Genomic DNA, 17,259 nt, shown 5'->3' with positions numbered 1-17,259 from the left:
TACCTCTTCTGCTGTTCTTTGCTCTATTTATGATCAGTGTTGTAGCACCTATAATACTTTATATGTATTGCACAGTAAAAAGACTGCAGTAGCAAGGTTGAAAACACCATGAAGGATTACTGGGCCGATTTACTCCAAATCTTCCACCAGTCTGAGGGGAAATCAGTCTTGTTGACAAAGGAAAACATGGCCTTTTTATGTTTCTAGAAACCATGTGTATGAATAACGTTAGCAATTTTAACTGTCATTTTATGATTCTTAAAGCCAAAACGTAATCTCAACTATTTTAGCAAATGCAGTATGCCGTGATAACACACGCAAACAAATGTCATTCATTGCTACCCACAGCTCCATTACAGCAAAGTGTGACTGGTTTTGTTGTGAAGCTGTTACAAGTAGATGATACAAAAAAGCAATTTCTAACAATTACTATCTAAAGCAAATTGATTTAGATGTTTATTTTGCTTTCATTTCTCTAGTTCCCATAATTTTTTGTCTCCTGTACCATTTATTCTCCTTATTTCTTCCTTCCTGCTGTCTATGTACTTTCTTTCACTTCCTGTTTCATTCTCTTCCTATAGTTACCCTTTCTGCCTACAGCAAAATAAAGAAATGATCATCTGTGTTGAAAAGGCCACAAAACTTTGCAGAATAACATGCTCCTTTTGTAGTGCTGTCCTGTGCTCTCCTCCCCTCCTTCTTCCCATTTACCCACATTCCTCCTCTTCTCACACCTCTTCACCTCTCTTCTCCTTCTCTCTCTTTTAGACAAAAGTTTGCAATAATCAATGTCACCACTGGATTAATAAGCATTTACACCCACAGTGCAAATTGCAAATTAAAAAATGTGTGTGTACGTGTCAGTGCAAGAATGTGTGTGCATGTGTGTGGGTAAAAGTGGCATTTTAATATGAGTCTGTGTGTCAGTGCACACCCGCAAAATGTCTATGCTTCGAGTTTATCTTATTGTTTGAACAGCACTGCTTTAATTAGGACAGCCCTGTCTATCTCTCTCTGTGTGTGTGTGTGTGTGTGTAAGAGGAGTGTGTGCATGTGCTTAAAAGTGAGTTGGAAATATCTAAATGTCCATGTATGCTCCCATAGTGCCCCCATGTGGAGAAATGTAAAAAAGAACAAGGAGAGAGAGACGCTATAGTCTGGTTTAGCAACACACAGACACACACTTACACACTCCAATGACATGGTGTTATATTTGGAAACACAATTTCATGCTATCAGTACGTGCTAGCAATTCCATTTAGATAGAAGCCATCTACTGTATATATGTGTGTGTGTGTGTGTGTGTGTGTGTGTGTGTGTGTGTGTGTGTGTGTGTGTGTGTGTGTGTTTGTGTATGCTAGTGTGTGCATGAGTGAATGTGTGTTTATTCTCATGTGCTCAGTTGTGTTTCTCCATGCATCTATCATGCATGTCAGTGAGTGAACAGACTGTGTTTTTCACAGTCATTTTCCAAGTTTATTGAAATTAAAAGTTAGTTGTCATGGCAACCTATGAATTCTCAGTAATTATGTTGATTAAAAATGCAAAAATTAATTAAAAAGTCAGGGAAATGATCTCACAGCAGATGATCAGCAAAACATCAAAATGATTCAGATCTCTTTTCTTTCCCCACGCTCATTAACAAGCACTCTTGTCTTTCTCTGTTGTGCCTCAGAAGTCATTTATTCTCATAAAACACTGAATTATCCGCATTCAGCTCTCAGTTAAGCTTTGTTTCCTTTCCATTCACACTCACAAGTGTACATTATGACATGTTGAAATTCGTCCTCTTGTCAAAAATAAATTTACACAAACACCATTTACGGATTTGCTATTGCGCTCTCCGTTTTCAGTCACTCAAATCATTTTCAAGTTGTTAACAAGTGTGCCAAGACATGTCTCATACCGCCAGAGCAGACACAACAGCAACGCAGCTACACAAGCAACACAAAACCCCACCAACCTCAGACTCTCACTTTCTTTTAGTCTTTTGTTCTCACTCTCTTTCTCTTTGACAGAATGAACAGGCATAGCAAAGTGTAATCTCATTCTTTTATTAGCAACAGCAAACACAAAAACAATTACTTTACCCTCCACCTACTCCCTCTCTTCTTTCCATTTGCTCTTCTCATCAGCTTTAATGAACCACAAATCTCATCAACCATCTTCTCATCAGCTCTGCCATCCCCACCTCCTGCATCCGGGCACAAGTCTTTAAACCTCACAACTTATTGCCTGTCACTGCCTGCATTTGGATAAAGACCGAGATGGTGGTACATAATTAATATTTGTAAGGTAAAATACACTTACATTTCTAAAAATATCTTGTCTTAGCAGAATTGATATTAATTTAATTATAACCGTTTTCAGTGGCAGTCCAACTTCACAGCCCTGGTTACTTAGGTGATTCACTGCCAGATGATTTTCAGCATGTTCAGTATCTCACCATAGTGATGTGAAGGAGAACAATGTTATGTTTTTTGCAGTCGACTGTGCTGAAGAGGTGGCACTATGACTGCTCTGAGCAGCCTGGTTTAGTCCTGTCTGTACCTGTTTTAACATCCTCTTTGTGAAAGGTATTTTTCAAAAATGACAAAGCATGAACATTGATCTTGCAGGATGTAGCAGTGAATGGGAACTGCAATACTAAGCCAGCGTTCATTTGTGCATCAGTATTACAGGAGAGAGATTATCCAAAACATGTGAATGTGTTAATGACTTTGAGGATGAGCCAAACCACTGATCATATAGGCAGAGTGGGCCCATCTCTCTCCACTGGACCATGAAGCGACTTGGCTTGGCCTCATCATCAAAGAGGTGGTGGTGTGTGTGCATGTGAGACAATTAGGAAATTCCGTCCAGTATGTAATATAGGCTGACATGCTGCACACCATAAAAATGCAGAAAGCAGTGAAAATACAAGCCGTGTAGAGCTTTGATGGGTTTAAGCATCTAAGCAGACATCTCTATGGTAGCCAACAATATACTCTACGTTATGCATATTTTATTATGTTGTACGTATTGATCTTTATTTATTTGAACACAGCATCGTACACTTCCCATGTGAATACATTTCACTCTTTTTCAAGCAAGTTGTGTTGCTTTACCAGCTTTGTTCAAGTTTATTTTAATTCAGTTAATCTGATTTCCAATTCTCACGTGTTCATCATTTTTTTCATACAATGACCTCTCAGCAAAACCAAATGTCTCGCTTTCTTTAGCAGATGTATTACTTTTATTTATTTATTTTAACTCGTTAGGGTTGTATTTACTCTTTAATTCAATGCTAAATGTTTCAGCTCCATTTCCAACAAGATAGAGAACACCAATAAAGCTTCAGTATATGATTTGTATGTGCACCAGTGTGTTAGTATTTCTCATCCTAATTTATGGCTGTCACGCTCTTTACTTCCTCCGAGCGGGAGTGGGACTCTTCACCCCTCTTCCTGGTGCTGCCTTTGGAGGTGCAGGGCTGGAAGCAGAGGGGGCAGGGCTAGGAGCAGGGCTAACAGGCTGGGTCTTAGGCTGAGGGATCTCAATGGGGAGTTTAGGAGGGATGATCGTTTTAGGAGTCAGAGCAGGCTTTGCTTCAGGGATTTTCTCACCGTGACGGTACACACTGACCTGGTAAAAAAAAAAAAAGAAGAAAAAGGACAAGGACAAGGACATTATGTTAATATGTTGTAAACATTTACTTTTCGTATATTTTTATGTATGACACTAGAGGGCAGAGTGTCAGATATGAGCTGTACACCTTTTGTGCAAACACTTTGTGGTATGAAGAATATTGTTGGTTGAAAGGTTGAACTATTTCTTTATAAGTCAAAGGGTCAAACATAAACTCAGCTATGTGCTGCTGTGATGACATAAAAAAAACGTCTCAATTGCCAATGAAAATATAAAATTTCTGTTGCAGATTGTCAGAAAACTTTCATGGCTTTGAGCAAATCCAGTCATTAATGGTACATGGCAGTGACACTCACCACTATATCCACAGACTCGCCTCCGTATTTGTTCTGGACAATCATTGTATATCTGCCAGAATCCTCCATGGAAACACCTTTGATTGTCAGACTAGCAAACTTGCCCTGGTCCAGGGAGACCACATACTGGAAAAAGAAGTTAAAGGTGAGACATGTATTTCCATTACAAATTATATTTCACCATTAGTCACAATTATTCTTCCTAGCCTTGTTTGCTGGAATGAAAAGACATTAAGTCATGTCCCATCTGGACTTTTTTGAGCCCATCAAGGAAGACTGATTATTTAAAAGCTTCACAGCATACATCTATCTTTGTTTTCCAGGCATCTGAGACTAGATCGCATTCTGACTAATACCGTGCGAGAAGTTCAGACAAGTTTACAGTATTTTAATTCTCCTCATTCATACCTGCCCCTAATTTTTTAAGATGTGCTTAATAATACATTTTTATGGTGTGGCACTTGTAGTAGGCTAATTACATCCTTGTTAAGAGAAACACTTGCCTTTAATTGTCAGAAATTAAAAAGCTTTACTAGTCTAAAATTCCAAAAATGAGGACCATTTTCTAATCAATTTTAGATGATTGCATTTGTTTATTAGAGCAGTTTAGGTTAACAACTTGTGGTTATTTATTTCTTTTGTTGTACTGATGGAAGGAAGCTTTTGTATGAAAAACATTATCTGGTAATTACTGCTGTTTTGGCTACAACAGTATGAAATGCACTAAAAGCTTTTACTCAGTCACAAAATGTACAAACTGACTTTTTTTAACCATCCACTCCACTTCACCTCTACCTATGTGTATCTCTGTCTCTATGCATATTTCTACCCTGGTTCAGAGCAATATTCCATGAATCTGTATATATTTGTTTGTTTTTCTGTTACTTTCATATCCTCTGTGGCCTCTGCGTTAACAAGGTAAGAAGGAGAAACCCCTGAGGTTTGAAAAACACATCACCAAGGACCTCACTTCTTGTTATAGACAGATTATTAGCAGGTGAGGGAATGAATAAAGAAGAGGGCAAACTTGAACAGAAATTCCTCCTGGACCATGGTTTCGCAAACTTAAATCTTCAAAGCTGATAGGAGCCGCAGGATGCCGTTGAAAGAGCTTCGACTGACTAGGGAAAGACTGTATAGACCTACTCTGGTTGGCAAGTAGGTCGAGCAGTTATGTGAGGTTTATTTGTTCCATTACTGATCCTTGAGTGTGCTCATAAAACTGACCTCACCTAAAGCCCACTGCAGCAGAGGTCCTTTGTTTATCTTAATTCCTGTCACCTCATTAGTAAACAAAGAGAGAACTTTGACTCCAAAGGGACCTCCACCCGCACAGTCTGTTACCAACAGGGAACTAAAGTGTATCATCTGAAATCTTGTGTATTTCATCAGAATTAATTAAAACATGCAATGCTGGAATCACACAAATTGGCTAAAAGATTGTTTTTCCAATATAATACATATATTTCTTTGCCTTAATTATGCATTAACTTAAAAGTTAAATTTCTTGTTTGGTCAACATCCTGGCATTTGAACCATTATTTTCAACATTTTCAACATTCTCTTCCAACTTTTTTTCATACTGTTGCTTGGTCAGAAGTCTTTCGTATGGCATCATATCTGTGTCAATTCTCAAGAACGTAATAGAGAATGTGCACCAATTTCCCCGCTCACAGAACTCTGGGACTGAGTTGTCATTTTGGGGAAACCAGTGTTTTGTTAACAGCAGTTACGCAGTGGCCATCATCTTTTTTTTTTTTTTTTTTTTTTTTCTTTGTTTTGTTTTTATTTCTGTCGAATATGTAACCTTTTCAACTTTTCACCAGGTTGTGTACTCAGCTGTTGCAGCAGCTCTTGTGATCAGCACACAAAAAAGAAATTAATCAACAGAGAACAGGGAGATGCAACAATCCATGATGCTGCTGACATGCTATTACAATGGTTCATGTAGCAGTCAAAAGTCATGAACAGCCTGTTTAGCTTCATCAGTGGCACTATTTCTGTGTGTTGATCACTTCATCGACTAAGCTTACATGTAGTTTATCATAGCTTATACATAGCTTGTACATATTGGATAAAGTCTTATAGAGAATTGAGGGTTATCAAAAAATTTTAAAGCCCAAAATAACAATATTTCTCTGGATGCAAGGGTTGGATGTTGTACATTTTCCACATGTGAACTATTGCTATAATCATGAAGTAATCCTTGGTCTGCTTCCATCTTATTTTAGTCACTATATCCTTAAGCTAAGTACAGATGTCTCAGCTCCCAAGACTAATTCCTAATATCTGGCCCAACACCTGTACTGAACTAGGAAAGGTGGCATTCAGTCCTGCTGCTGCCCTTGCTTGGAATCAGATGGAAAATTATCTGAATGAGAGAGAGCTGGTCTCTAAATTTATTCCAGATGACTTGGAGTAAAACATACAGTATATGCTTGTAGATGTTTTTATTAATTCAAACTGTCCCTGTTTAAGCACTAGCATTGATGACCTGTAATAAATACTCAATCACACTATGATTATGTGCTTATTTATTTATTCTCATGCACACTCTTTTCTGTATGTCTGTAACCCTGACTTTTTGGTTAAACCACATTAGGTTACAGATAGATTGTGAATATATTGTCATATTAAGTGAATTACCTGATCATCAGGTTCAACTTCTGCTCCATTCTTTAGCCATGACACCTGAGGTTTGGGGTCTCCACACACTGTACAAGTTAAACTGAGGGTCTGTTTAAAGCAAAATATTACTAATTAGAAAAGCACATAGTGAGAAATAAGCATCTGCACATGCTTCAGTACTTACCTTCTTTTCCATAATTGTGACCACATCAGGCAGTCCTCCAACCACTTTGCCACGGTCTAAAAAAAAGCCATTCATATTATATAACACGTATTCATACCGCTCATATTGTTGATTTGTTACACAAAAAAACAGTAAGAAAAGGAAAATGAACTCACTTTTCTCGGCATACGCCTCAGCCCTGAAAAACAAAAAATGAGATATTTTTGGCATTGCCAAACATTACTGAAGCTGTCAATATAATTCTTCAAGGAAATATTCAACAAATAATAAAAGTATAAACGCATTCACTTATCATGTTCTCTGCACTGATTACACACAATTTATTTTATCATTGAATAACTAACATTGGTCAGTTGGTATGTCCAAGGGAATTCTGGGATTTGAGCCAAATGACATTGTACTGCTGTGTAGAGTTTTCTGAATCTTTTCCCTTGAAAGAATGATATTGTTTGGTGAGGTCTGTCAGAGCAGCATGGCAGGACCAGAGGTCAGCCACAGGACCAGATGGCTGTTCTCCTCTTGGCATGCTGATGCTCAATCAGAAGGGCAGCAGGGTGTCACTTGTTTTAATGTGTTTGTAAAATCTTTTGCCTTAATGTCTCTCTTTGAATGTTAATTAGAAAGGGGGGTTGAATGGTTCCCACTTTGCATGCAGTGCAGCCTTTGGAGTTTCTTTATTTTCTGACTGCAAGGCTTGAAGGAAGTAAGTGTTTGGTATATTGCACTTGTAGATGGACAGAAAAGTCAAATCAAGTTATAATGAATTGCATGTACTTACAGTATATACACGTGTATTACTCAGATTTAATAGTATATACATAGTATTTGCAAATGTAAAAAAAAGTGAGTGTTTTGAGAACATTTCCAAAGAAGTAGCTAAATCCAAACTGTACTGAAGCACTAAGCTGCAGATGTTTAGATTCCCATCCATTATGCAACACTAATAATCCTGCATCAAGGCAATTTATCCAAACATGCAGCAAAACTCACAGGTTAATATGGCACATTTAGATACTTCACATCAAGTTTAACAGATTATGGTTATCTTTTAGTTATCTGGTTTCAGTAAACTTCATAAATAGAGTCATGCCAAGCTGTGCCACTACAACAGTGTTTGGATTATTATTTCTGCTCCAACTCAAGCAATGTCAACTATATTGAAGCACAGAAATTTCAGGGTCTCTTTACTCTGATCCACATTCCCCTGTCAGTCTGGTATAGTATGATTCGACAGAGTACCCTGAGAGAGCTTATTTCTACAAAAGTATTGTAGCCTATGGAAACTTCAAAAGATGTCCTACAGGTGAGGGCTGTGTTGGGCTAGACATGCTGAACTTCTACAATATGTAATAAAAAGCAAGAGAACCCGTCATTCAAAACTGTGCTGAAGGATAGCAGGAAGATCCAGAGTGTCCAGTGCACTGATAATTGCTGACTGGAGTAATAGAAATGCTGCAGCCAAACCATGTTGTGTGCAGAAGCTGCTAAATATTATTTTCTAGTTTTTTAAAAATGTATATTCTTTAATAAATATAAAAATAATTCAAATAAAGAAATGAAAATTTAACTACTCAAATTTCTGGCAGATGCTATTTAAATCCTATCAAAATTAGTCAATCTAATTAAAATTAAACCCATCTTTGTGAGGTGAAAGAGAAATAAACTGTTACTAAATACACAAGTACAGGAAAAAGTAAAGACAGGGATTTGAAGATATAGTCTTACTTGAGTTTCTGGAACTCTGCAAACGCCTTCTCGTATACTATGAAAAACAAAGACAGAAAGTTATTGCCACTTTTCATAATACTAATCTCTCCTCAGTCATGTTTCAGTGTAATTTACCTTAAACATGTATTTTTAGAGAAGTAAACTCAAGACTGTGTTTGAAAGCTTAACTTTTACTTGCTGCTTTATTAACAGCATAGAAGGAGAATGGTAATAATACATATGAATAATGCATTATCCATTATCTGTTAATGTTTATAGGAAACATACTGAAGATGTTTTGGGGGCTGAGAAGTTGAGCAGAGAAGCTCTGCATGTAAACCCAATGCAATGCATCGCAATCAACATGAATTCAAGCTGACTGCAGCTCCAGTTCTTAGTGAGGGAGCAAACCGCAAACTTTCCAATGTCCAGATTTTAGGTGGTGAGTGCTTGACACTCAAAGAATAGTTTCTGATTGGAGTAGCACTTGAAAGACCAAGACTACAAACTGAAGCCAAGAGAGCCATAAAATATAAGTGATTGTGTTGTTTCCATCCACCATCCTTTCTACTGAATTCTCAATAAAAAATAAATAAGATAAAAGAGGGAAGGGCACCGACCTTCACCACTGAGGTCCAGGGTTCTTTTATGTGAATTTTCAGAGTTGGCGATGACAATGGAGTATGGTCCTTTGTCCTTATCCACTGGCTCAATCACCTGGAAATCAGTCAAGCCACAAACTACTTTTTACAGTTGTGTGATGCCTTGACGCCAAAATTATCTATTTATTTAGCAGATAATGATAATAATAAAGTTTCTGAAAAAACATAAGAGGAAGATGTACCTCAATTGGTTTAATGAATTTTAAATTCCACTTTAGTATTCATTAGTATCTCTTCAAAGGCAGTTTAAGGCGCTTTAAGGGTCATTAAACTACTCATTTGTGCTTCAAGGTAGGGGCATATAAAGAAGACGATCATACCTCCATTGTTGCCATAGCAGGGGTTCCTCCAATCATGGTCTTGTCACTGTGGGAGAGTTTAGTCTCACTGAAAAGTATAGAAGAGAGGACACATTAGTGTGAATGTGTATGAATAAAAAGAGAAGACCATTTTAAATGTGATGGTAAAGCTTATTTGCATGCCTCCCTCATATTTAAAAAAATGAACATTACAGAAAGGATGTGGAGATATTAAAAATGTGATTTGCCTCCATTTTTTTTCTCTTCATTCTCCCTGCTTTTGTTTTGTTCCTGCCTGCTTTTTGAATTACCCACTAATTCTACATCACCCTTTTTCCACCTTTTATAATCTCCAATCTAAGACATAATGCGTCTAAGCGCAGAAAACCTCTGTGTCTTAATAATAGGTGTGTTATTTCTGTCACGAAGCAGGGCGAATTACAGCACCAACCAGGATAATGAAAACACTTTTCAATAGTCATTATAACTTTAATTATGTGGCTTATTGTTTTTGTTGTTGTTTGTTTTTGTTTTTGTTTTTTTCACTAGTTCATCTTGAGATAATGGTCTTTTGGTCAGCATGTTTATAGAATTACTACAATTTCTTTTTAATCATTGTTATTACTACAAATCCAACAACTACTCATTGTTATTTTCCTTCTTTCCTCCTCATTGATATCTACATAAAGCATTGGTAGTAGAAATGCTATTAGTCTTACAAATCAAAGTCCTTACCCATGATACCAAGTGACATTCATCTCTGAGGTGTAATACTTCAAGTGACACTGTAGCTGAATGCCTGTTGCTGTGCACTTAATCACCAGCTCTTGTGCACTGGCTCCTAAAGGAGACGACGGAGCACATTTCAAATTAAAATCAAATACAAGCTTCCCATCTGCTGTTTGACAACCTGACCCATGCATACCCATCTCTCTATCCATTAGTTAAACATGCTTTACATGCATAACATGATTAATCTAATAAAATCAACTTTCATTTGCAGCTGCGCATATCCTCTTTTTTATGCTGCCTTTGTCCGGCACAGAGTGTAATGGTACGAATTTAGGCAGCAGTGTTTGTATGTTGCATTCACTGCAACCATGAGAGGTCTTATTAACTCTTTTTTTTTTTTTTTTAGCCCTTCTATATAAAAGGCTTTTTCCTACTACACTGTATATGTGTGGAACTTTGCTCACTGCACATTACAAGTGGACAAGTGTGTCATCCACCTGGTCACATCACCATGGTTTCCCATTATCACAATAATGAACCCTGTTCTCCTCTGCAACTGCTGCTGTAACAGCTGCTGCAGAGCTGTCAAGTGAATGTCGCTTAAAATAGGAGTAAGATGCTCCTCCATGCTGTCACTGTGACAGTGCAGTGGAATTTTAAAGTGATTTTACCTCATGATAGCAAGATGGCCGAATGTTTCCTGCATGACAACTTCTGCCACATCCTGAAACGCGTGTATGTGTGTGACAGAAGGATTTTAGCAGGAACACCTCAGCCTGATGATATGTCTTCTTAATGTACTGCGAATGTGGTGTCATTTTTTTTCTTTTTTTTCTTGCCATCACAAATTTAGGTAATCTGAACCAGATCCCTTTTAATGGGTTTGGAATGATCCCAGTGATGTTTGGTGCTCTTTTTCTAATAGGCATATCTGCTCATGAAACAAATGATGTTTGCATTCAGCTCTGAGCATGTGCGTAGGTGTGCATGTGTGGAGAAAAGATTCCTACCAGCCAGTTGGTTGAGCTTGTTTAGGGCATCTTCAAAGACTAAAAGGGAAGCACAGGGACATGGGTCAGTGAAATAGTCAAGAAAGACGCCACACTGCACTCTAGAGGCTGCACTCAAACTCAGATAAAGAAGATTTAAATAAACGCCTGTATTTCTGCAGTTTTCTGAGCATTTGTTGCTCCATGGTTACTGTCTCCATACCTTGATACTGACTATCCCTGCTGCTTTCACTAACAAAAGAAACTGATTATTTCTGCTCTTTTTCAGTATTTAAAATATGGCTAAAACTCCCAAAATTGTATCACATAATTTTCACAACTTTTATTAATGTTTTATGAAATACTTCTTAACTCCTAATATATAGAATGAGGGATAATCTCACAAGGACGTGCATATTATCAAAATATGTGTTTTACACAAACGTTTACAGCTAAATTAAAATTTAAGTTCCATCCAGTTTATACATGTAAGTGGTGTAAGCTGCCACATAGCAAGAAATATTTTAACAGTCAATTGCTTCAGTATGTTTTATTCAAAACTGTTTGTACCATATATTTTTAATGTGATTCACTATTTAACTTGCATCTGTTTGCATTTGTTTGTTTTACATTGATGATTTCATTCATAGGCCATTTCACTGGAGGTTATCATTTGTACTTAGTGAGTGAACATGCCAGCTGCCTAGTCAATAAATCACTTCTAATTCTAAGTAAATTAAGCATGAAAGACATCCCTACTTTTTCCACTGATGTCAATTTGGCTCATATCTTTTCCTCTGTCATCACTGATGGTAGCTTTATAAACTCCTGCTGTCTTCAATGAAAACTGGAAATGAAACAGAGACACAGGTAGCACAGGCTGATTTAATCTGAACAATTTATGAAAGCCTTATTTAACATTGTTAGAAATTCCTCCGAGTGGATTTTCCACAGAGGATAACATAAACAAATGTGATCCAAGATTTCATCAAAATTTAATGGGTCCTTCGCTCATTTAACAACTTTCCAGCATTTTTTTTAAAAGAAATTCTTAAACAGTAACTACCTCATACCCCCCCACATCAGATCTTCCCTTGGTGGAAGAACAACTTTTGCAATAGTGAAAGTTTAATTAAGTAGCAAATTAGTATATAAATCATACTTTGCAGATGTTTAACCACATTACAGCCATATGTGTAAGTATGTGAAGACTTTAGAATTGTCTACTGCATAAATATGACCCAATATCAGATATTTAAATAAGTTAAAATACTGTACAAATAAAGCAAATAAAAGTTTAAAGGCAGCAGGGCATAAAAGTAAATGAAGAGAACCTTATACTAATTACACACATATATATATATATATATATTTCATGTTTAATATGAATTTTATTTATTTGCACATATTTATCAGGGAAAAGTTTGAGAATCAGTGTTTTCAGTATCTGGTGTGACAGATATTTGTGATGCTCTCAGTACTTCAGATACTTTTGCCACTCATTCCATGTTTAATTAATCATCAAATATGTTGAAGTTATCTGTGTTATTTGGTTCTTTCTTAAGAACATTAATAAAAATCAGATTTTTTTTATATGAGAGTTATTTCAAGTACCCCTAGCCTTGAGAGGATAAACATTACCAGTGTGTGCTTACCAGTTTAATTGGCAGTTTGCAAACTCCTGCTCCAAGGTCAGGCTTAACATCAGGGATAAGCTCAGTGTCTTCTTTGTACCAGTGGAACTCAGATTCCTTCTTCAAGTTAGCAACCTTCAATTACGAACATAACATTATTAATGTCTTCAGAATTATTTTCAATAGCAAGAATGTGTGTATTTGTGTGTGTGTGTGTGTTATTAAACATGTTGAGTTTAATGATTAGTTTGTCTTCTAACCAAGATTTTTATTCTGATTTCTGTTATCTTTAGGGTCACTTTGATCCATTTTTAAATCAAAATCAGCAAACATGCGGTCTGCCCAATGGTGACCAGATGTTTACATATTTATGCTAGATAATGATAAACACTGTTTGTCTGCTGCTGTTTATGCCTGCTAAGCAGTAGTAACACTCCTGAAACCCACACAATTTATTCCACATATTTACCTTCTCTCTCAAAATGTACTCATCTAAGCTAACCTGACAAACAAATTAAAAAAGATTTTGGCTTAAGATAGTCTCAGAGCATATGAACAGCATTGTGATTTTAAAGTCTTATGGCATAAAATGCTTCTTCTTCATAAAACTTGGACAAATCACAGACATATGTTATTTTCAGTCTGGATCTTATCATTTCATTGCACTCTCACCCTGCACTCCACAGAATGGCTACTGACCTCTCCCCAAATAAGCTGCCCTTTTGTTTAGAGTGAAAATATTAAGAAATTATGGTTTACCTTGCAGACCAAGGTGACAGAACAGTCATCTCCAACCTGAAGTGACAGGAACTCACTAAAGTGGGGGCCTGTGGCAGAAAGAGACATTAAATCTGACTGCAAGTTGAATTGTGCAAAAGACTTTTAATACAAATTACTACCTTGGAATCTGCAAGTGTTTTTTTTTTCTAAAATCTGGACTCTTTGACATGTAGCAACCTTCTGAGAAGTATCCATTTTGAGTTTTCAGATTCCAGCTCCTAGCTAGAGCAGAGGTGTTCCACTTCTTTCATGTTATGCTCACTGATTAGTTGTCTCCCAGGAAACATAGTGCTCTGCTGGTCTCAGGCTATGAAAAATAAAACTTTAAAGTGGATGAGGTTTTGTATGTCTTACCCTCTTTGACTCTGATGTACTCTCTCCTCTGATAGTCAGCTTCAGCCAATGCTGCCTTGAAAGCTGTGTGCACATACAGATAGGTGTAAACAGAGATTACTTAAATGATCAAAGTAAAACCTACAGTTGCTATAGATTTTCTTTATTCTATTTCTGAATAACCTGTATGACCTTGTATCTACCAAATATATTACAATAACATGATAGGGATGCATTACATGCACAGATGACAGCCAACCATTTACAAAATGTTCTCTATATATTCTGGTTGAGGTTTCTGACATCCACTAATAAGCTATGAGAAAATCAAGGTTCTTAAAATGACTATTTGCTTTTGCACAAAAGTAAAACTGCAGCTGTAATACGCTTTATGCTAACTTACATTAAAAAATGCACTGATAAGCACTTTTTTTGTGGAAAATGTTAGTTCTAGTTAAAATACAATATTGACCAACAGTGAGACACTCTTACCATCTCCAATCAGAACCAATGAGCTCTGAGCTTTGCCGCCACCATCTGTGATCTGGCAGGTAAATGTACCCTCATTCTCCTCTGTGAAATGGTCCATGATAAATTCAATGATACCTGTAGAGATGTCATGACCCATCTTGTTGGGCTGCAGAAAAATAGATATGTATTGTTAAAAAGACCCAACTCCACAAATACTTGATGACACATTTTGTGGTCTTTTTCCACTTTGACTGTGGCTTTAAGGTTGCAACAAGCCTTAAACAGTGTGGGGTATACACACTGTATAGTCAGTTTGTTCACCTTGAAGTCAGAAAGTAAATTTTCCAATTTTCTGTCCCTCTTAAGGAAACACTGTGAGCTGTAGTTTGTGTGTGTAGTTTTACACTATATATATATATACATATACATATATATATATATATATATATATATATATATATATATATATATATATATATATATATATATATATTTAAAAATATGGTAAAATATGTATTTATACCAAAAGCTACAGTGTTTCTTACATCAGCTCCAGACAGCTCCTTGTTGTTTGCAAAGAATTTGTAGGTGACCTTGGAGGAAAGCCCTTCAGCCTGCAGCCAGAACCTCATTCTGCCTCTCTCCAAAATCTTATAGGCCAACTCAGATTTCAGTGGGATGACTAGAGGAGAGGAGAGGAGAGGAGAGGAGAGGAGAGGAGAGGAGAGTTAGGCAAGTGATGCAAAAGCAGGTAATATTTTTGGATCAAATACAAAAGAAAAACATGCCCCTAAAAGAAAAATCTGAGAGGTTCAAAGCAGTCGGAAGGAAGTAAAAATGCAGCATGAAGGCATGAAAGAGAGAAACACAAGAATAAAGAAACTAGGCATGGCAGATTAAATGCAGCATAACAGAAGTTAGGAAAACATGCTAAGAAGACAAAAAAATAAGATTATGAGTGATACCTACTTGGATGTCTGATATCATAGCTCAGTGCCAGCATCTTTTCTAACTCTGAAACACAGAGTGGATTTATAAATTTTCTGCTGTCATGAACACAAGAAAAGCGATTCAAAAATACATTATGCTTATTGCATTGGTGTAATTTTTAACCATGCACTTTGATGGAGTACTTTAAGTACCAAGCCTGGAGTTGCTTTAATTGTGTTTAATGGGCAGATGAATGTGAATGCACAAACACTTTAAGACTGGGGCAAATATATTCACAGGGAAGACACTGCATCGAGGCTGAGTGTTGCTCAGTCTGTGAGCAGTAATTACTGGAGCCTTAGTGCCTGTGATGTACTGGAAAAAACTGAAACCTTGTAAACTTGGAGATCAAACACATATTGTGACTTACGATGGAATTTCTGAGGGCCAAATGTTAGAGAATTTGTGGAAGGTGCGCTGAATAACACATTATAGCCTAGTAGTATAGCGATGCAGTAGACGGGAAAAAAAACTGTGAAACTTTCTGACAGGAAGTCTTTTGCCATGAAGACCTAACGATAATAAACACACACTGCCCCAAGCTGGAAGAAATAATGTGAGCAATGTGCTCAGATGTTATTCATCAGATGTGCAATGAAATTTTTCATTGCCTATATGCCACTGAGATCATTTCTAAGTACAGTCTCATTGCTTTCATCTTCATTGCATCCTACACAGTGCTGCAGTTCTTCGATACACAGCTTCCTTTTGATATTTTTGCTCAAGTCTGTACTTTTGATGTGCTTGTCTGGATGTTGCCTTACAGCTATTCAAATTTTTATGATCAAGGAATGAAAGATATTTACATGCAACATTTTAACAAAGGGAGAAAAAACAAATATTTAACATAACTGAAAGTAGCAAAAATGCTGATGAGAATAAATAAAATAGTACATTTTTACTGTAAAGTTTGCAGTTTCTCTTTCTGACTCCATTTTTTAAAACCAGAGCATGGCTGGGTGGCTAAGCCCAGAGTCATACCAGTACCGTGATGAAAAATCTTACCTTCAGCTGAGATTGTATAGCTGGATGACACCCCATCTGTGTTGGTGACAGAAACGGAGAAGGTTCCAATGTCTTCTTTATCTGGGTTTGTAAAGATCAGCTTAGAGCTGTGATGTAGAGAAGGGTTAGAGATAGTAAAATGACACATAATATTACAATACAGGACCATTAAGGCCCTGATTTACTAAGCTCTGTGATAAACAGTGTAAAATTCCATGCACATGCAAATAGAAATGAGGATTTAGCATGCCTTATGGTTTCACCATGGAGAGTTTAGAAGCAGAGCAAGGTTGCAAACGCAAAATGAAATTTAAACCATTGGAAATAGAAATATTAGTGGATGAGGGAAATAAAATTATTTCTGAGCTCCAGCAAAGAAATCTAAATGTCACCAGAATGACTTCAATATGGAAGAGTATTTGCTAAACAGTAAATGCAGTTGGCAAAACCACCAGATGAGGTTTAGAGGAGGTGAAAAGATATCAGACTAAGTTCCAAAACAAATTGCTTATAATAAAACCTCTGCAAATAAGACAGGTTGGGGTCAGCAGAAGATGCCTCTGACCAATATTTAGCAACTGGTGCAGCTCACTTACTGTGAGGAGCAGATGACTGGAATGCTGGATATGATGCAGTAGAGCTGATTGCAGAGCAAGGTATGTGACAAAAGAACAGTTTTTTTATTGATGAAATAAAACTTTCAGCCCAAAACATTTTGATCAAATAAACATGCCTCCTGTGGCACCTTCTTATTACACACAAGGTGCACGCTAATGGGGGTGCATTGCAATGCACACTCAGCAGTTGGTCAGAGCTGTATCTGGACTGATGATGGTCATTAATGCCTTTAAGAGAGGGTCTG

At 36.9% G+C, this 17,259-nt stretch overlaps 1 protein-coding gene across 1 annotated transcript in view; it reads right to left on the bottom strand.

Moving 5' to 3' along the window:
• Positions 1–1,937: 1,937 nt before the first annotated feature.
• The window catches only part of myom2b (myomesin 2b), a 36,074-nt gene continuing 20,752 nt past the window's right edge, over positions 1,938–17,259 (bottom strand). Inside the window, exons 22-39 of the mRNA XM_041981215.1 lie at positions 16,398–16,504; positions 15,372–15,416; positions 14,948–15,084; positions 14,424–14,568; positions 13,953–14,015; positions 13,578–13,645; positions 12,840–12,953; positions 11,944–12,031; positions 11,206–11,244; positions 10,199–10,304; positions 9,485–9,551; positions 9,123–9,219; positions 8,521–8,557; positions 6,951–6,973; positions 6,796–6,851; positions 6,630–6,719; positions 3,984–4,109; positions 1,938–3,624 (exon numbers count right to left, since the gene is read on the bottom strand). Coding sequence (XP_041837149.1) covers positions 3,406–3,624; positions 3,984–4,109; positions 6,630–6,719; positions 6,796–6,851; positions 6,951–6,973; positions 8,521–8,557; positions 9,123–9,219; positions 9,485–9,551; positions 10,199–10,304; positions 11,206–11,244; positions 11,944–12,031; positions 12,840–12,953; positions 13,578–13,645; positions 13,953–14,015; positions 14,424–14,568; positions 14,948–15,084; positions 15,372–15,416; positions 16,398–16,504 — 1,627 coding nt within the window. The 3' untranslated portion in view covers positions 1,938–3,405. The remainder of the gene's footprint in view (positions 3,625–3,983; positions 4,110–6,629; positions 6,720–6,795; positions 6,852–6,950; positions 6,974–8,520; positions 8,558–9,122; positions 9,220–9,484; positions 9,552–10,198; positions 10,305–11,205; positions 11,245–11,943; positions 12,032–12,839; positions 12,954–13,577; positions 13,646–13,952; positions 14,016–14,423; positions 14,569–14,947; positions 15,085–15,371; positions 15,417–16,397; positions 16,505–17,259) is intronic.

This window comes from Melanotaenia boesemani, chromosome 1 (genome assembly GCF_017639745.1).
Source record: "Melanotaenia boesemani isolate fMelBoe1 chromosome 1, fMelBoe1.pri, whole genome shotgun sequence".
Lineage (NCBI taxonomy): Eukaryota > Metazoa > Chordata > Actinopteri > Atheriniformes > Melanotaeniidae > Melanotaenia > Melanotaenia boesemani.
The sequence above is the reverse complement of the archived record's forward strand: the minus strand, read 5'-3'. Positions and strand labels throughout refer to the sequence as shown.